This window comes from Drosophila subpulchrella, chromosome X (genome assembly GCF_014743375.2).
Source record: "Drosophila subpulchrella strain 33 F10 #4 breed RU33 chromosome X, RU_Dsub_v1.1 Primary Assembly, whole genome shotgun sequence".
Classification (NCBI taxonomy): Eukaryota; Metazoa; Arthropoda; class Insecta; order Diptera; family Drosophilidae; genus Drosophila; species Drosophila subpulchrella.
Window position 1 is genome coordinate 25,279,332 of NC_050613.1, and position 20,054 is coordinate 25,299,385.

At 40.3% G+C, this 20,054-nt stretch overlaps 6 protein-coding genes across 6 annotated transcripts; 4 read left to right on the forward strand and 2 right to left on the reverse strand.

Annotated features, from left to right (window-relative positions):
* Positions 1-1,416: 1,416 nt before the first annotated feature.
* On the forward strand, positions 1,417-4,826 carry LOC119558143. The gene is made up of 2 exons (XM_037871376.1): positions 1,417-1,560; positions 4,256-4,826. Exons 1-2 carry the CDS (start codon positions 1,528-1,530, stop codon positions 4,694-4,696), a joined length of 474 nt encoding a protein of 157 aa, XP_037727304.1. The 5' UTR covers positions 1,417-1,527; the 3' UTR covers positions 4,697-4,826.
* Positions 2,948-3,470, reverse strand: LOC119558144 (sarcocystatin-A-like). The gene is made up of 2 exons (XM_037871377.1): positions 3,260-3,470; positions 2,948-3,196 (listed from the first exon to the last, which is right to left on the reverse strand). The coding sequence occupies exons 1-2, from the start codon at positions 3,436-3,438 to the stop codon at positions 2,998-3,000; spliced, it is 378 nt and encodes a 125-aa protein (XP_037727305.1). The 5' UTR covers positions 3,439-3,470; the 3' UTR covers positions 2,948-2,997.
* A 384-nt stretch (positions 4,827-5,210) lies between the features above and the next one.
* On the forward strand, positions 5,211-6,239 carry LOC119558141 (AN1-type zinc finger protein 6). The gene has a single exon (XM_037871373.1). The coding sequence runs from the start codon at positions 5,414-5,416 to the stop codon at positions 5,987-5,989; it is 576 nt and encodes a 191-aa protein (XP_037727301.1). The 5' UTR covers positions 5,211-5,413; the 3' UTR covers positions 5,990-6,239.
* A 340-nt stretch (positions 6,240-6,579) lies between these two features.
* LOC119558131 lies at positions 6,580-14,019 on the reverse strand. The gene is made up of 8 exons (XM_037871363.1): positions 13,709-14,019; positions 12,076-12,169; positions 11,876-11,979; positions 9,404-9,514; positions 9,093-9,327; positions 7,917-8,037; positions 7,735-7,851; positions 6,580-7,680 (listed from the first exon to the last, which is right to left on the reverse strand). The coding sequence occupies exons 1-8, from the start codon at positions 13,793-13,795 to the stop codon at positions 7,386-7,388; spliced, it is 1,164 nt and encodes a 387-aa protein (XP_037727291.1). The 5' UTR covers positions 13,796-14,019; the 3' UTR covers positions 6,580-7,385.
* A 2,502-nt stretch (positions 14,020-16,521) lies between these two features.
* Positions 16,522-17,724, forward strand: LOC119555961 (ETV5-related protein Ets96B). Its single transcript, XM_037867679.1, has one exon. The coding sequence runs from the start codon at positions 16,627-16,629 to the stop codon at positions 17,722-17,724; it is 1,098 nt and encodes a 365-aa protein (XP_037723607.1). The 5' UTR covers positions 16,522-16,626.
* Positions 17,725-18,635: 911 nt separating this feature from the next.
* LOC119558132 (gustatory receptor 8a) lies at positions 18,636-19,991 on the forward strand. The gene is made up of 4 exons (XM_037871365.1): positions 18,636-19,484; positions 19,544-19,695; positions 19,755-19,844; positions 19,907-19,991. The coding sequence occupies exons 1-4, from the start codon at positions 18,644-18,646 to the stop codon at positions 19,979-19,981; spliced, it is 1,158 nt and encodes a 385-aa protein (XP_037727293.1). The 5' UTR covers positions 18,636-18,643; the 3' UTR covers positions 19,982-19,991.
* The last annotated feature ends 63 nt before the right edge of the window (positions 19,992-20,054 follow it).

Sequence of the window (20,054 nt, forward strand, 5' to 3'; positions counted from 1 at the left end):
CTATTGTTTTTGTTTGAAGAAACTTTTTGCATCAAAAAATTTAAGTTTTCAAGACGAGGAAAAAAGTTTTTTTTTTAAATTTCAAAGTTGATTTACACAAATTCGTCCTTTTCAATAAGTACTGAATGGGTAAAGAAATGTATTGTATCATTCAAACGGCATTGAAATTACCTTTCCATTGATGCCTATAGTTTACAAGAAGTAAATTCAAGTTATGAGTATACTTAACTTTTATTTTGTCAAAATACTTATGCCGACCACTGTATATGATGCCAAACAAAATTGCCTTGTAACTACTCTTTACCTTTTTTTAATGGTCTTACAATTGTATTTTATAGCATACTTTTTGGCAGGAAGTTTGTGACTGATATTTACTTTATTTTAAATATCTAAAGTACTACTTAAATTTAAAAATATTTAAATATTATAATAAAAAATAACTTTGAAAACATTCCATCGAGCAAATAGAATTCCCTGAAAGTAAAAATCAAAGCACACCTGAATGTTTTCCAAAATCTCTGTGAAGCTGATCGGAACCGATCCGTAAAAGTCTAAATCTATATATCCATTTTTTCCCTGTTCCCCCGCCAGATGGCGTGCCAAACTTCATTCACCTCAATGCCAATTACACGGCATGGACATTTTCAAAGCCCCAAAAGTCCACCCACCCACCGCAATTCTTTTTTTGGCGAATTTCGCATTTGATTTTAATACACTTAAACGCAATCAATTTTATTGCTCTCGTTGCGGTTGCCTGTCGAATCGAATTCGATTTGATTTGCTTTTGAACGCGCCATGTTCTCTGGGATTCTGGCTTCTGTGGCTGTGGATGCGGATTTGGATTTGGATTTTGGCCTGGTCATGGATTCCGATTCTTCACCTGAAGATTCCGATCGAGAGACGAGATGAGATGAGATGAGATGTGGCAGGGAAAAACTTGTTTACAAGCTAAATGCGGGCGTGGAATGTTACGAAAATGAAATGAAAATGTTGCTGTGTTCCATTCCATATGCACATGATCTGCGGATGATCATGATCCAAATATATATATATCTATATATCTGTATCGGCGACTTATGTGCTAACATAAAACAGATGACGAACGGCAGCTGTGACTGCCAATTTCGCCTCAAAAACAAAACTCGAAAAGGTCGATATCGATTTACCAAGTGTTTTTCCAAATTGGAATTCTTCAAAACAGATGCTTTCTGGATGCTAGAAAGCTATCATCAGATAATCTGCTTACTGATAATCTTAGTGAAACTTTGTATAACTGGTTTGGAATATTTCTATTTTTCAGGAAAATATTTTTGATTTAATCTATTACAATCACAACATATAACATTATTTTTATTCTGAACGAATGAAAATAAACTAAGATGAATTAATCGTAATCTTTCTGATTTCCTCATGGATATAGCCGCAGTTATAATAGTCCAACCGTGCCAATCGGGTTGGCTTAGTTCCACCGATTTCTATGGAGCTTAGTCCAGCTTTGCGACTGCAGCGGAGGAGATCTCCATCAGAATGGCACGGCGATCGCAGATCTGGTTGCTCGGGGTGAGTAAATGAGATTTATGGCCCATTTGCAAGTCTCTGTGTCGGCAAACAAACCGGTTGCAAGTGGAGCTGAAGGGAACCACTCAAATAGGTCATGCATCTGCGGCTGTACTAGATTGTTCAGAGCGGTGTCGTATGCAAACCAAAGGTTACCTTTTAGTCGATACTTAGATAAACAGTCAGTGTTCTGGCTGTGCGCCTCGTTTTGAACAACTTACAATTGAAAAACCGCAAAAGATAGGGCTATTTTTACCTGAAATCCCTATTTCGACTCTAAGCAACTCAACTAAAACTACGTATTTTGGCAATCATTTTGCGAAATAAAGTCAAAATATGGAATGCCATACCTCGCTGAGCTCGTAATTAAATTCCCAATCGATTGGCATTCAAGTCCGGAAACTTTAATTTTTGACCGATTTTCGCAAAAATAGACGATGTTACCCCTTATGAAAAATGTGAAATTTAGTCAAAAAATAGATTTCCCGGAATGTGATAAGGATCGGAAGCCTAGGTTGTTAGCTGCTCAAAACAGTTAGTCTTTTAGCTGTGCGCCTTGTTTTGACCAAGTTACGACTGAAAAACTGCAAAAAATAATGGTATTTTTCCCTGAAATCCTTCTACCTATTTTTTGACCCAAACAAACTAGGTTTTTTGGCAATCATTTTGTGAAATAAAGTCGGAATATGGAATGCAATACCTCGTTGAGCTCGTAATTAAATTCCCAATCGATTGGCATTCAAATCCGGAAACTTAAATTTTTGACCGATTTTCTCAAAAATAGACGATGTTACCCCTTATCAAAAATGTGAAATTTAGTCAAAAAATAGATTTCCTGGAATGTGATGGGGATCGGAAGCCTAGGCTGTTAGCTGCTCAAAACAGTCGGTCTTTCACTTGTGCGCCTTGGTTTGACTAAATTACGATTGAAATACTGATACAAAAACGGTGTTTTCGTACAACAGGCCTGGTTCGGTTAGAAATTTGTTCCTTGGCCGTCATGGTCTAATATAAGGCGTTGTTCTTTTTCTATATGTTTTTCAATTCTCTTATCATATAATATAGATGTCCGACCCGGCCGGTTCCGACTCATATTCTACTTGCAACGACAGGGAACAAGGGGAACACCCAAAGCTTTTACTTAGCTTTAAGCTTAGATTGTTAATTAAGACTACAGCTCCATAAATACACTCAAAAATGTTATGGGAACCTTCAAGAATTACTGAGTAAATATAATTACAAATTATGCCATATACCAATTGAAAATAAATAATAATAATAAACAAATATTTTCCAAGTTCAATTTTACCTTATCCACATTTTGAAATTATTTTGTTTAGGGTTGATATAGATTTTACACAACTATTTACTATTATCAATAATGGTTTCATTCAAGAGAGACAAACTTCCTTTATTTCGATAGAAAACGATAGTATTTATTTATGCACTGTGTGATAGGACCAGTTCCGGTTCGTTGGCACACCTGAAGGTCACTTCGACGCCGTTCTTCACCCAGCTTCTTGACCAAATCTCCACGGTGCACAGCTTGGTGTCCCCATCGCCGTTGATCAGCTCCACGGAGTAAACGTGTTTGGATCCAGCGACCACCTGAGATGTGGCCGAGATGATCTTGGAGATGCTTTAAGTATACAGATAGGAAAAGATAGAATAATATTAAGGGTAGCGAGGGGTACAATCTCACCGATAGTGGGGTCCTTCACCGGTGGCCAGTTTGGTGAGGGATGCCTCTAGCGTCTGCTGGGCCCTGGCCAGGTCCTCGCCCTCAAGGGTTTTTGGAGCTCCAACTGCTCCATGTCCTTGGGCCTTCGTGCTAACCAGCAAACAGACTGTGCACAGGATCAGGATCTTGGCGAAGAACATTTCGGATGGTCTGTTTCGACTGCAACGAAATAAACAAACTGGTGGATCGGTCAGCAGAAGCTTCGATTTTTATAGGAGAACCCAGAGATTAGTCGCGCATTGCAGCGGACCTAATTAGTGCACATATCATTTTCAGGGGATGGGGATTATCGCATCGGTTGGGTCACGATTGCCTCCTTTTGAAGAGATAAGACTTTGGGTTGCACTGACCGACTAATTCCACCGCCAAGGCCACAAAGTGCGTTTTGTATAAGTGGACTTCTTTAAACCGAACTTGAAATCACCTATAAAGGTGATGCAACTTAAATAAATCGTATTCGGAGTAAGTTCTATATTTATGATATGAAATTATTTCTTATTATAAAGTCGTTCGAGAGGTATGACTAGTGTATTTTAATTAAATAGTATATTTTCTTAATTGTAGATTACAGTTTTATAATAGATTCGTTTGATCCCGGTCGTTCCAACCTACTTTTTAATATACTATTTACATTCAATAGAAAACTATTGTGATAGGTTCAATCAGTGGCGTAGAAATTAAATTTTCTAGGGGGTGTTTTTTTTTAAATATTGCTTTTACTTAATTCTTATAAATAAATTTGATATTATTGTCGCAAGGCTCTATTTATTTAATTTGACTAGTAAATTATAAACTCATTTTATATATTTTCTTACGACACCCCTGAGTATAAATTTACCTTTTTAATAAAATTCTATACTAAAAGTCTACGTCCCTGGGTGCAATCATACTGTACTATAAAGATTTTATCTAGTGTTTCCTTTATTTAAATTTTAAAAAGCTTTTGTTAATTTCCAGCTGTATTTCCTACTGGCACCTCCGTTGATCCTGGCCATCCGATCCTCCCAGTCGCTGGCTCTCCTGCGAGCCCGGGATCAGTGCGGCAGAGAGCTGACCGCCGGCCAGCGCCTCCTCCTGGACAGGATGCAGTTCGAGGACGCTCCACATGTGCGCCACTACCTCCATTGCTTCTGGTCGCGCCTGCAGCTCTGGCAGGACGCCTCCGGTTTCCAGGCCCAGCGCATCGTCCAGAGTTTCGGGGGCGAGAGACGCCTCAATGTGGAGCAGGCGCTGCCCGCCATCAACGGGTGCAATGCGAAGACGCGGTTCCGAGGCTCAGGATCTGGAATGGGTTCAGTGGTGGACTGGTGTTTCCGGGCCTTTGTCTGTGTGCTGGCCACGCCAGTGGGGGAGTGGTATAAGCGGCACATGTCCGACGTCATCAATGGAAATGCCTAAAAGTATCCAAGTACAATCAGTAGATTGAATATAAAATATAAAGTTTAATATAGAGCAAACAAAACTTTGATTTATCCAGAAAAAATAAATATTCAGAGGCCTTGGAAATATTTCCTCATAAAGAACTAGGGTTAAATTCGGTAAAAAAAATAAAACCGCGAATTCTTTAGAACAAGAGGAACTTATATGGGCCATTTTAACATATTTGTTTGTAAACCATGGCTTAACCATGGCTACATACAAAAATTCAAAAAAAAAACTATAAACGCGAATTCTTCAGAGCAAGAGGTACTAATATAATTTTTGATAGTCTACATTACATAGAGAAATTGATAAAATAAGTCAGAAAATTCTTAGGAAGCAGAGGAGATACTTTCAAAGATATAAAACTATATATGTTATTATATTAAAATTTCAAATATTGTATTTTATAACGATGCTACGTAGAACTCATACGATTTTACGATACGACATCGTATCGTGCAGGTCTCTCATAGGCTATGTACTTACTAACGAAAGTCAATAAGATAGATGTAGAATAAGTGGTTCGGAACTTGGTTTAAACAGGAAAAACACTCCCATCAGTGTGGCCGAAATTTGACTCTGGTCAAAATTGACATCTAGTAGGTCATGTCATAGCTGCAAAATTCGAAAATATGTTACAATAGAGTCAATCGAGCGCAGGGTCTGGATGAAAGATTCGGAAAAGCAGTAAAAATGAAAACCGGAAAACTGCGCGACTCTGGTGAGCCAAAGCCAGACATCATCTTGGGCCACAGCGAGGCCGGGCTCGGCAGCGAGGTTAATGGACAGCCGCTAGCAACCGCAACCGGATCCGGATCCCAACTCCCGATGGATCCTGACCATCGGGAGCCCCAGCATCCCCAGCCTGTTCGGGCGTTGGGAGGTCAGAACTCGCAGTCGGCGAACAGCAGCGATGCGGGTCAGAGCCAGAACCCAGGCCAGAACCAGGACGCAGGTGCCGGCTCCGGATCCGGCCAGGATCAGGTTCAGAACAACAACAACAAGAACCAAAACCAACAACAGCAACAGCAGAGCCAGAACGACCAGGACAACAACCAGGAGCAGGATGCCCCGAAGAAGCGCTGCGACAAGTGCGGCAAGAAGCTGGGCCTCACCGGGGGATTCCCCTGCCGCTGCGGCGGCACCTACTGCGCCGTCCACCGCTACAGCGATCGCCACGAGTGCAGCTTCGACTACCGCGAGATGGGCGCCACCGAGATCCGCCGCGACAATCCCGTCGTCGTGGCCAGCAAGCTGCGCAAACTCTAAGCTCTAGGTGCCCACAGAACCCCCTACGACCATCCACTCCCAACACCACCACCCCCATCCCGAGACCCCCTGCCAAGGATCCTCCACGCACGTGACATGACCAACCATCGGGATCGATCCATCTATAAAAAAAAAAGAAGAACACTAAAAAGCAACATCTATCGAAAGCTTGAAAAATAATTGGTGGGCTGCTAGAATAAACAACAGTCACACGACGTTTCGTTTTTAGCTTAAATTTAGGGCGGTTGGGAATGCCAATTTTGTTATAAAATTAAATAATAAATATAAATATATATATTATAAATAAATATTTGAGAAATAAATATTGGTTAAGTCTTTATAAATGAACCAACAATCAATCAAAACGAAAAAAGGGGGTGGCTGCTTTAATAAGTATCAGTTACAAATCAAATCAGCTCTAGTTTAAAGTGAGTCACAATTAAAAATAGAGTAAATATTTCCACATTACCCTGAGGTTAAATCTTTATAAAAGAACGAAACATCTCTTCAAATGCCAGTGTACCAAAGTTTTTGCAGTAAAATAACATTTTTAAGCGTACATCATTTATCAGCTCAAAAGTATTTATATATTTTTTATAAAAATATGTTTTTATTCATATAATGACCGTACACATATGTATATACGACCAAAGTAATTATAATTTTGTTATAATGTACTCACATATATACGATATTTTTATCAGATTCCGTATACAATTTGGAATTTTTATAAATAAAAACAATCATTCGATAACAAAAAACGGTTCGAATTTCCATAATTTAGATCCATACATTTAGAGAAGCAAAAAAAATATTTAAACTATTTTTGGTACCATGAAAATTAGTTAAAAAGTGTTTACATATATGCTGAAAACATGTTATATCTGTGTGGTAAATTCACTGAGTAAGTTTTTATATATCTCATATGGTCATTTGAGTAGAAGACACAAATATGTGATAAAGAAATATGGTAAATTTAAAATCATTGCATAATAAAATGTTAGAAACAGTAGCCATTGGGCGTTGTATAACTATTTAGATTGGTTATTCAACGTATAAAAGAAATATTACTTTAAATGATGAAGCAATTTTCTTTCAATTCTTCAAAAATTAAAGAATTTCGAAAAATAAAAGTCTAGCTGAGAATGTTTGATTCATTTAAGATCTTGTACATCTAGGAAACGTTTATCTTTAGAAAACCCTAAACGAGGAATACAAAAACGGTTAAGAAGAAGCCCTCAATAGCTGACAATACCTGTATCTGATTGATTATAGATCATAATGCTATAGTATATAGTCATTTGAGAATGGTTAAGTACCATAATCTGATGGATTATAGATCATAATGCTCATTTGAGAAGGGTTAAGTAGAGGCGCGAGATGGTGCTACTTGGATCTACTTGAAAAGCAGCGGCAGGCGGCAGTGGGGCTCCGTCTCGCTGGGGTTGTCCGAGTAGAGGGAGATGGTCCGGGCACTCAGGTCGAAGATGCCCACGGCTATGGTCTTCACCACCTCGTCGCAGCTCTTGTTCTCCCGCCAGACGCAGTAGACGCCGCCGGAGACGTCGCCCAGCATGTGGCGCACATCCTGCTCGCTCATCGGCGGCTTGTAGCTCCCAAAGGTCTGCATCCGCGAGATGCTCGAGTCGATCATCAGGTCGTTGGCCTGGTCCTGCCGGATGCGGTCGAACCTGCGGATTGAATATGTATTTCCAGTTCTCTCAGTTATCCCTTGGGTTACTCACTGGTTGACATGGTAGTTGTGCTCGCCCAGCGGCACCTCCTTCACATTCAAATGGGACTCGTTCTTGCGCTCCGGCGAGGGAGCCATCTCCACGTTGTAGCACATCTGGCGGGGATCCCTGTTTGGGGGTAGACAAGATACTGGATTAGGAAGGATACTCCATCAAAGGCACATTCTACCTACGCCAGGAAGGTGAAGTTGACGGAGCAGGCGTCCGCCGCTCCCACTCCCGCATCCTTGAGCACCCGGAAGGCGTCGTCCACGTTGCTGGTGGCCAACAGAGCTCTGGTGATGAAGTGTCGAGCTGATGGGAGGGATTGATTTAAAAAATATATTATATATATTAATTTCGTATTTAATATTTAATTTAAATAAACTATAAAACATTGCATGGATTCATTTGAAGATATTTGAATACCATGTGTTATAAACAATGCTAGTCTTAGTTATTTTAGGCATTTGTTAATAAAATAAAAAAGAATTGTTATATAACATCAAAGTGTAAAGTTCTTAAATAAATATAATTATTCAATGTAATGTTTTTATGTTTTAAATTAACCTACACAGAGAGAAATATTCAAGTACATTGTTCTTGAATTGAGAACATTCGTTCTTAAAAACCATGTAAGTACATTTTGGTATCAATGTTCTCAATATTAGAACGAAATGGTGAGAAGAGTAAAGTTAAGCTTTATTTTTATTTAACAACTTTTTAATAAGTATACACTACTGACTGGACTAATCAACTAACTTTTAGATTCATAAATGTTGTTCTATTTTTAAGAACATTTTCAACTCAGATGAGATCGTCAGAACTTTCTCTTTGTACAGCTAAGGATGAAGATCAAAGCGAAAATATTTAAATTGATTTTAAATTGAATTGATCTAATACTTTTTTAACAATGTTCTTAACAGTTAAATTTGCTACGATGTGTGCTCTAATTTAATCATGCATATTTAATTTAATTCATATAAGAAACAATTAAGTCCACTAAGTTCATCATATTAAATCTTCACCTTTTAAACTGTATTGCTTATAGCCTATGATATAGGATTAAGTATTTTTAGATTTAATGGGTTAATACATACAATTTCATTATTAAGGAAAGAGGCTACACAGATAGAAATATCCAAGAACATTGTTCTTGAATTGAGAACATTCGTTCTTAAAAACCGTGTATGTACATTTTGGTATCAATGTTCTCAATATTAAAAGGAAATGGTGAGAAGAGAAGATAGAATTCAATAAGAACGTTAGCATTTTCTCTGTGTAGTAACTTAAACCATGACCTTGAGGTGAGAGGGTTCCGAACTTAGGACTAGATTCTCTCACTTTCCCGGGTTCCCCGGCACACTTACGGGTCTTGCCGCTGCGCAGGAGCTCCGCGCTGATGGTGTTGATGCTGAAGACCAGGCCGTGGTGGTTCTGGCTCATCGTGTAGCCGGGCAGGTGGCCGGCGTAGCAGAGGGACATGAAGTGCTCCTCCTTCACGTTGTACTTGCCCTGCGGCTTGTCGCTGATGATGTGGGCCACCACGAAGTAGTAGTGGTTCAGGGTCTCCGTCAGGGCGTCCTCGGTGTGGCCCAGCAGGCGCTGTCCAGAAATATTTCGAAATATTTTTGAAATCTTATGTAAATTTATGCAATTTACTAGACGCCCAGACACTTACGCAATTCTTCTGGTTGACAATGATCGTGGAGCAGCCGGTGGGTTGGTTTTTGCTGCGCGGCTGGTGCTTCAATGCCTGCGGCAGAATCTCATCCAGATGCAGTAGAAATAGCTGAAAAACGAAAGGAATACTAAGTCGAGGTACTATATTTATATATTCTAATATACCCAGTTTCGGTTTTATTTTATATGCTCCCGTTTGTGAAGGTCTGTTTTTATTTAGTTGCAATAGATATCATATCATAATTATCATATATCGTCATAATTATCCTATAAAAAGCCACATAAGCAGCTGCACTTTTGGCTACATCTTTTTCATAACCAGTTTCCCCCCGTCCAAAGCACTTTGAAGTACCATTAACAACACATGCGTTAATTAACCCATAAATATGCATTTTTCCGAAGTTTAATGTTAAGTTCAATGTCGTTAAACAAAACCTAGTCATAGAATATTTTGAGAAATATTTAACTACCTTATAGGAAATATTAAAAAAGCAATGATATAGTGATTGTAAACTGTAACGAAACAAAGTACCAAGTGTAATGGCTCATTAGATCCCAACTTAAGCGAAAGGCGTAATAAATTTGGATTAATTGAGTACTTATCTCAGGTGTATCCAAGCCATTATCCATCATTCAGTCGTTTAAGACCCCTTGCTAATAAGGCACAACTATAGCGAGGGCAAGACACAATAATAAAATAATGTGTCTCATAAAGTCATCAGTTTTAATGCACTCATAATGCGACTAATTTGAATTATAAAACCCCACCACCTGAGCCCCTAATGATCATGATTCCAATCCCACCAAGACCAAGACGAGGGCGACGCACCGTGACCATAGCCAGATTCTATGTAGACTTGGCCAAGGTCGGTGCGAATTTCGTGATGTTTGCGATTTTGCGTGCAATTAATTGGCATCAGAGAGCCGAGCGCAGAAATTATAACACATTATCGATATGTATGCTTGTACACCATTTACCATATACTATAGTATACGAGATACTATCCGATCCGATCTCCATGCTACTTAGCCATGCTAATGAGCCCGTTTAACTGATGGCTAATAATCGTATTGCCATTCCCCATTCCCATCCCACTCCCAATCCCAATCCCACTTTCACTCCCACTTTAAATTGAAACAATCGAATCGCGGTTCTAAGAAGCCAACCAAGGGTTCGTCAACGTCTTTCGCCGGCTTCTCTTGACGGCTTTTTATTTATATATGCGCCTTGACCAATGGCAAATTGGCTTACAAAGTAAGAAACTAACCATGCAAGCCTTTGAATACCCTTGCTATTTTATTACCCTGTTGGATTATTACAGCATAGGTATATAACAATACTATTATTCCATATAATATATAATATTCCAAAGTAATACGAAAAGTATATATTCCTAAAAGGAAACAATATAATCATAACACCCATTTACATTTTCTCAGAACTGATAAATGGTATATGGGGAAAAAAGAAAATATTTTTATAGATGTCAGATCCTAACACCAAATATAAAAGGGTACTACAGGAAATAATTATCAAAAAGTTGGTATAGAGCGAAAATAAAAGTTTATTTAATAGCATCAGTAAGTATTCTCAAAAAGAAAGAACAGATCCTAAATGCAGCACTTAATAAGAATGCATATTGTAAAAAAGTTGGACTAGAGGAACTACTTGGACCACTTAGAATGGTCACCGAATCGGGGGACAGTCACCTGGCAAAAAGACCGGCTGTCTATCATACTTATCATTCTCAAGACCACAGCACAACGGAACTAGTTCAATGTCTGTGCTCTGCACGGTCACCATTTCGAGTTCTGATCGCGCACAGTGGGCCCCGGCTAATTATCAATGCATTTCCTTTTCGTTTTAGCCACTCTCTATGGATTGCGCAATCGAATCAATTAAAACGGAATTAAAGGCTGAACCATCTAATTGCACGGCGGCAAGTGGCTTAGATAACACCTAACCGAGCGGTCCCATCCCATAAATATGGAATAGGCTAGCTAGTTAGCATGCCCCGTAGCCAATTATCACTGTACTTGGGGCGGTGTACTCGCAAATCGCATTTATTGTTGTCATTGGGGTTACAATTGGCAACTTGCAACTGGCAACACGCAACACACGAATCGGGGGGGTTTTTGTAAGTTTTGGTTTTGCTTTCGGGCTTGGACACTACCAAAAGCCTATGGATGGTTAGACCCCGTACCGTTAGAACTGTAGAGCAATACAATCCACTCCCACGACAACACGGGCCTTGCCGCGCGATTATTATTGTTCGATTGCAATTACAATATTTGAGCCACAGTCGCGGGGGCAATTATGTGTATTCGTTTTAATGGCCATTTAATTGTGTATTATATTATTTGCTAAAATGCTAAAAGGCTATAATACTTGTTAGCTTATACGCTTATTAGCTGATTAGGTTATTAGCCGGTCGTTTACAGTTGGGCGCTAATTGGACACTTGACTCACCTTATGGAATTCCACCTCCGCACCATCGGCCACGCCCTCCAGTTCGCGAATATACTGCGGGAAGCTGTCCTTCACCGATCCCAGGGTCTCGTTATAGATTTGCCCTGCAAATGGAAATGAAATTGGAAATACATTAAGTAGATCATTGTGAATCACTGGAACTTTTACAGCGATCATATATCATCTCTTTCGGTACTCACTGCCTTTCGGGGAATGGTAGAGCGGCAAGTAGGTCTCGTTGAGGGGCTTCGATAAGATCAGAAAGTTCTTGATCATCGAGCCAAAAGTGCGGCCCTGCAATTAAAATGTATTTTTTACTTATTATTATATGTATTGCTCAAACGATTAAGTGCTTTCCCCATTTGGACACGATCTCATATCTCGTATCTATTCGCCAAAACGCTCGGGGTGTTTGCTTAATGAAAGACAACAATGAAATCGAAAACAGAGACAGAAACATAATCGATCACGACCGATCGCTGTGTAAACAAAGCCACCAACTAAGACACAAAAAATATGAATAATTATACGAATTAAACAATATATTGAATACGTTGTACGTTGCAAAGTGTATATAATTTGACTGGGGGTAAGCTTTTGGGTGGGCCCCGAACATGGGGACATAGGTGGACACGGATGCCGAGGCACGTCCATCAAAAAATAAACAATATATTTTATTATCCAGAACAAAAAATTAAAATCCTATTCGGGAAAAGGTAACTGAACCCCACAGATATAACATTTGATTTTACGTCTCTAGTAAACTGAAACGGATTTATTTATATTTATATTCTATATATACTTTAATAAGCAGACAAGACTGAGCTTTTCTTTCCAAAGATTATATCATTTTCAATCTAACCACTTTAATCTGAAAACATTTTGAGATTATCTTTAATGTTCAGCTTGCGTTATATATTATATATTTTATATAACACTTTCAAAGGTTTTATTGTTTTCCGAGTGTAGCAAATATTCTTGACAGTTGGACAAAGACACGAGAATCACGAATCTGCATTCGTAAACAGCGTCTGGGTCCGGGAGTTGTCAAACGAATCGAGGTCTTTGGGCCTGGCCATTAAGATATAGCCCAACTGGCTTTAGTTTATAACGACCGCAATCCAGATAAAGATGTGGGTTATCAGGCAAAGTCTGATATGTATATGGCCCATTAGGAGTAAAAAAATTCTGTTCTCTATCACAGGCCACACTGCCCAACAGGATTCTTGGTGGATATTAGTGTATCCTAATTATGTTCTAGCTCATTCTTACTAAAGTAATTGGGTTCAGATAAAGTCCCAAACCAGTGAATCATCGATGGTACTTATATGTGATTATATGTAACACAAGCATAATTGCTTAAAATTTGTATTACTCAAAATGACCTTAACTTGTCCAAAATAGAAAAGCTTAATTTGAAAATTCTTAATATAATTTTTGTATATCTGTGTTTTTGACTAGGCCATAGATAAGACATAAATGTCTATTGGAACAGTTAGAATTATATAATTTTTTAAAATTGTATATAAAAATAAACCTTTTAAAATACCTTATGTTCCCATTTTAGTTCATATTTAATTAATTGACATTTACTCTTTAAAAGGTTCCATTTTAAATATTTAAAATAAAAAGTTTTCCATGTTTAATCCTAAAGCTAGAAGTCTGCAGTGTATTTTTGTTAAAGTTCGCCCATACTTCCACAAAATAAAGTTCTAACAAGTTCTAGTGAAACTCTTTAAATACTTAGCTTTCGTGACCCACTCGCAAGGTGAAGAAAAGTTCTTAAAGGTCGGGTAGTTTTCGATTTTTGGTAGGGGGAGTTCGGGGACTTACCATATCGAAGCCCACCTCATAGTGGGTGCCCCTGGTGTAGAGGACTGGAACCGCCTGGCGACGTGGAAGGATCTTGCCGGAGGACATGTTAAGTCAGAGAACTGAAATGGGTTGGGAACTCGGAATTCTGGGGTGCGCTGAGTAAAGAGTTCTGAGTGAAGTATTCGGTGATTTTATTATCGCGCGGGCGAAAAAAAAGGAACAGTCGCGTTCGTTGATATGATAACAAAATGTAGAAGTAAACAAAAAAAAGGCGATTCGATCGGGTTCAGTTCACCAGCTGATTTGTTCTAGAGCGCTTGAAGGCAGAATTCAAACTGATTTGTTTTGTTTTGGCGCCGACGCAGGCAGGCGTCGCAGTCGCCGACCGCTGCCGCAGTGGCCGTCGACGTCGGCAGCGAGCGCTGCTGCGGCGTTATCGATTACGGCCGTTAGTTTAACCCACTAATGACCGCGAATGCCTCAAACTGCCACTCACCCAATAATATTTCCTTTTGAAATGATTAAGTTATTTAATTCTTCTATTATGACTAATGTTTTTTTATAAGTAGTGCCAGTTACTGGGTGATATAAACCCATAAACCATTAAAATATTTTTTATTTAAATAACTAAGTTATCTGAATCGAATATTATAGCCCTAATCCGTTTGATTTCTCTATCAGTAAGCAGTGACAGTCACAACATAATGGCCTTATTACAGATCAAATGGAATGCGAATTGGAATGGGATACGTCATAACACAAATTTGCACTTTGAGATCGAAGGGAAACACTTTCTATGAAAAATTTCGTTCCTGTCTTTCCTTTTACAGATACCAAAATTATTAAATAATAAACTATAAGGTTTTTAAATATATTTGCAACTAGGCAGCAGGTTAAAAGACACATACCTTAAAGTCAGTCAACCTAAAGAAATGCATTGAGCTTTCAATATGTTTTATTCAACTATTACTTCCGTTAATACTGATCTTTCAGTACCCATTAGGCGTAGATTATTATTATTCAACGATAATAAGTTTTATTCCGTTTATTAAGCTGTCAAAAATCAGATTTTAGAATGTTTTCGGCTGGTAAGACAATTAGTTGCCGACTAATAGGCTTTACGACTTAATCGAACGATTTTGCCCCACTTTGTTACCCTCTTCTTTTGCGTATACGTAATATGAGTGCTAGAAATATACCCCAGTACAACCCAATACACCCTTCCATTCGTCAACTGACCATGAATATATTTTCGCTTTTGTTTGCCGTCCATATAAACACGTTTTCGATTGTTTCGCCGTTTTCTTTTCTTTCCATTTATTGCTTTTTAACTGGGTTGGATTTAGCATTCCCTGGTTATTTTTTCTGGTTAATTTCCACGATAGATGAAAAGCGTGCGAACCGATACTTAATATTAATGAGCGAATTATAGATTGGTTTTAGGGGGTTTAGAATTTTCAGACACTGATCAAACAAATGAAATGCGAATAAATTAGATTCTCGAAATATATTCAATCTATATGCCACTTGCATTTTAATTATTTGGATTTTTTTCTTTGTTTGTTATATGAGAGAGCTTTCAAAGTGGCCTATAATCGCGATGATAATGATAATGATGATGATGACCATGATAATGATGCCGCAGCGCAACTTTCTCAGTATCTTTTTGCCCATTAGCATCACAATTAAATGTTTTTATTAATTTCGTGGCGAAAAACACAGAGCGGTGCGAAACTTAAAAATAATATTATATTATATAAGTGAGAATATCGATTATGAATGAATGCGTATGTGTATCTATAGATATATAGATAGATATAGATAGATACAGTAATTTCCCCGATAGTTCGAACAGATCAGGTCGCTTTCGTTATTCAATTTTTATTAACTTTCCTTCGTTGTTGTTGGCGCTGTTTGGCTTGGGGCTAGAAAAATATATGCATCGCATTTCAATAATAATGAAAACAAAAGTTAAAACAAATAAAACCCACCAAAACCCGCTAGGTTTTATAGGGAGAGGGAGAGAGTGAGATGCGGACTGCAAGAAAATGACATTTTACAGTTGCCTTTTACACTCTCTACACTCACCTGCTCTTCGGGGAATTCGGATCACCCGGTTCCATTGGTAACGCTCTGTAGAAAACCATAGAAAACCGAACCACTGTTATCCATATACGGTCTATGGATCCTATGAACATTTCCTGGACTATAAAGTTCTTACATGAAAATAAAAAATAATAAGTCATGGGATTTATTTTCCAGTTATGTTACGCCTTATATCGGGAAAAGGTCCATTGATAGGCTAGGACGTCAGAAATTGATAAATAAGCTTTAAGAGAAACCCATATATCATAATTCTTAGAAGCAAATGCTCCTTGCATAAGATATATAACGTATACTTCCAATGACGGTTCAAACTACGCATTATAATGGAACAATTATCTCTAATCTTTTTAAAAATATGTTTTCATAGAACATATTTTCCAATCCCAAGTTTTTTTAAGATAATAAGAATATTTGACCTCTGTCCCCCTAGAGTTATAAAGGTCATATGATAAGTTAAATGTAAGACCCGATCCTAACTATCTCATGTAATGAAACATTTCCTTAAAACAAAAATATTTTTGATATTCAATGAACCTTACCAAGTTATAAGCTAAGTTCTATAATATTTTATAAACTCTTTTTTAATGATAGCTAGTAAATATGGTTTACGAAGAAAGGGATTTCAATAATTCAAAATTCATGTTATATAGTAGTTGGTTAGTGGGCATAGGGCATTCACAGGTCGACCCAGGGCCAAGTGCCACCCATTTCACCCGAGGGCTCGTAGGTCAAGATGCTAGTCGTCGCCAGCATTGGCTGTTGTATATAAATTTTGACAAAAGAAAGACTTCGGTTTAAACCAATTTTGGCAAGGCGGCGGCCATAAGGTGATGACCACTCGACGCGAAGACATGGCATGGATTAGCCGTAGCTCCCGGTCGCATTCCCATCTCCATCTGCTTCTTCTGCTGCCCATCTTGGCGGTTCCCCTGGCGGCAGGTTTCGGCAACGAGTACGTCCACATCAAGGTGCATGTGCCCAAGGAGGAGTCATCAGCGGAGGCGGTGCCCCCGCCGCACAAGGTTATCCATCACTTCCACCACCATCCGCATCCACACCAGCTTCTCCGGAACCGCGGACGAGCCCGTCCCAAGGCCAGTCCGCTGCTGGAGAGCGTGATCCTCTCGGATCTGGACAAACCGCTGCACATGAGCGAGCATACGGAGTATCTGAACCACGCCAAGGAGCTGGCCGACCATCTGGCGGAGACCTACGCCAAGAAGCCACCCCCACCGCCGCCGCCCAAGAAGAAGGTCAACACCTACACCATCATAGAGGAGCAGCAACGGCCACATGGCTACGACTACGAGGATCACCAGGAGCACGGTGTGGAGACGTATCGGGTGATTGAGTCGCGGCCCAAGCAGCAGCATCACCATCACCACCACCACCCCCATCATCAGCAGCAGCATCTGGAGGCGGAGGAGGAGGAGGAGGATGGGGATGTGGGCTATCACTATCAGGGTGGGGCGAAAGCGCATCACTCTCTGGGCATTGGCGCCTATGCCGAGCCCGCTCCCGTGGAGGAGCCCCTGGAGCAGGAGCCGGACGCGGGCTACAGTTACTCCCCGCCCAGTCACTCCTACAGCCCGCCCAGCCTCGCCCATCGCGGCTCCAAGGCCAACCGAGCACCAGCCTACACCTTGGAGGCGCCGCAAGAATCCGCCTATGGATACGATTACTCCAGACACTCGGCCGGAAGTAGCAGCGACTTCCGTCCGTCCGTTCAGGTGCCATCCAGCGATCCGTACGGCGAGGAGGAGCCGGCGGAGACCTATGGACCACCTAGACGTCGACGGCCATCCAGCCACGTGGATTGGCCCGAGGCCAAGGGATTCAACAGTGCCGCCGCGGAGACGTATAGCGGCGTCGATAGCTACAATGTGGGGCACGTCCAGGGCTACCAGTACAGTGGGCCCTACCTGTAGGTGGACCACGCCAACACCTCGCCTAATCTAAGATCGAGATTATATTTATTTAATTTTTTTTCCTAGTTCCGTAAGTTGATTATTTCAGTCTTAAGATCCATATGATAAGTAAATAAATGTTTATAAACCACTGGAATAAATGGTATTTAACTTATATTAATTAATTAAAAATGTCTTAATTTAAAATGTCTTAAACATTAAGGTTTTTCCAATCTGAAAACCTTGGAAATATCTGTTTTATAATAATTCTGCTATACAGCAGTAAAACCACTCGCAAATTATCAACTGATAAATATGCAAATAGGATTTGTTTTCTCAAAAGTTGGTGTATAAAAAAAAGAGACTGTCTCCAATTACTGCACATAATTTGATCTTGAATTCATTAATAATCAAATTCAATCACATAAAATTTTAATTATCCAATAGAAAAATGCACTTGTTAATTTAAGTACTATTTTCAACTTTAAATACTAGTACACTTAGCCATATGCGTTTTAAGAACTAGAATAATTGTAATCATCTTAAGGCTTAAACCGCTAATAAAACGTGAATTAGACTTAAACAAAAACTTGCTTTCTAGATGATACTAAGTAAAAGAAACTAAAATAATTAGAATTTATAAGAAATAAAATGTGCCTTATACTTAATAAAAAAACTCTAATCTTATTCAGTTTGATTCGATTTCTATAGCTAATAAAAAAACAGTATTTGTATTTGGCCAAAATATTGTTATAATGTTTATGTAAATAACCTGTAATTAAATTTATTATTATTATATTCTTATCCTATTATTTTTCCCAGTGCTTTCGAAGAAGTCACTTAGACTAATCGAATTTAGATAGGTGCTTGAAAGCCCTATTTAAGGGAAGATCGGATAAGCCCGTTTCGCGTGGAAGGTCTAGGTGCCGAGCAGTCCACGATGAGCGGCCGTTTGGGTCGGGTCCTGGAGTTCCACCTGCGGCTCTACCAGGTGCTCGGCTTCCATGGACTGCCCTTGCCGGGTGACGGGAGTCCGGCGCGCACCAGGCGGCAGCTGATGGCCTGGAGCCTATTCCTGCTGATCTCGCTGAGCGGCCTGATCATCACCTGCCTGACCAGCGGCGAGGAGTTCCTCTATCGCGGCGACACGTTCGGTTGCGTCAACGATGCTTTAAAGTACATATTCGCCGAGTTGGCCGTGGCGGCCATATATCTGGAGACCCTGACCAGCCAGCGGCACCTGGCCAATTTCTGGTGGCTCCACGCCAAGCTGGGGGGCCGGAGAGTAGGTGCGGCCAGCCTGCGGAGCGAGTTCCAGCAGTATCGCCGCTATCTGGTCTCCCTCTACGGGATGATGTGCTGCGAGCTGCTGCTCCACTTGGGATTGTGGCAGGTGCAGCCGCTGACCAATCACATGTTCCTGTTCTGGAGCAGCTACGAGCCACTCGTCTGCCTCACATACATGCGAAACATTCAGTTTGTGCTGCACCTGGAGCTGCTCCGGGAGCAGCTGACCGCCCTGGAGCGGGAACTGGGTCTGCTGGCGGAGTACTCGCGGTTTGCCAGCGAGACGGGCCGGAGTTTCCCCGGCTTCGAGAGTTTTCTGCGCCGTAGACTGCTGCACAAGCAGCGACTCTACAGCGATGTGTACGACATGCTCAAGTGTTTCCTGGGCGCCTTCAACTTCTCCATCCTGGCCGTCCTGCTCACCATCAACATCCGCATTGCCGTGGACTGCTACTTCATGTACTACAGCATGTACAACAATGTGGTCAACATAGGTGAGCTGGGTATCCTGTAATGAAAAGATATTACTATATAGTAAGCATTATTATTACAGATTACTACTTGATCCTGCCCGCCTTGCTGGAGATTCCCGCCTTCATATACGCCTCGCAGAGCTGCATGGTCATTGTGCCGAGGATTGCCCACCAGCTGCACAATATAGTCACTGATTCCGGCTGCTGCAGCTGTCCCGATCTCTCCCTGCAGGTGGGTTCTATTGGTAGGGTTCCATGGGTTCAGCTAATCTTCACTTGTCCACTTGGCAGATCCAAAACTTTTCGCTGCAGCTTCTGCATCAGCCGGTGAGAATAGATTGTCTGGGCCTAACCACACTGGATTGCAGTCTTCTCACGCGGGTGGGTTCACGGCAATGTCTTCGAAGGGTCCACGACCTTAACCTCATCCATTGTTCTTGCAGATAGCCTGTTCGGTTGGAACCTACATGATCTACACCATTCAGTTTATACCCAAATTCAGCAATCAGTATATGTAAAAAACCGAAGGATATATATATAATAAAGTACTAAGCTAACCACAAAATAGAAACACTTTTGAGTGGGTCCTTG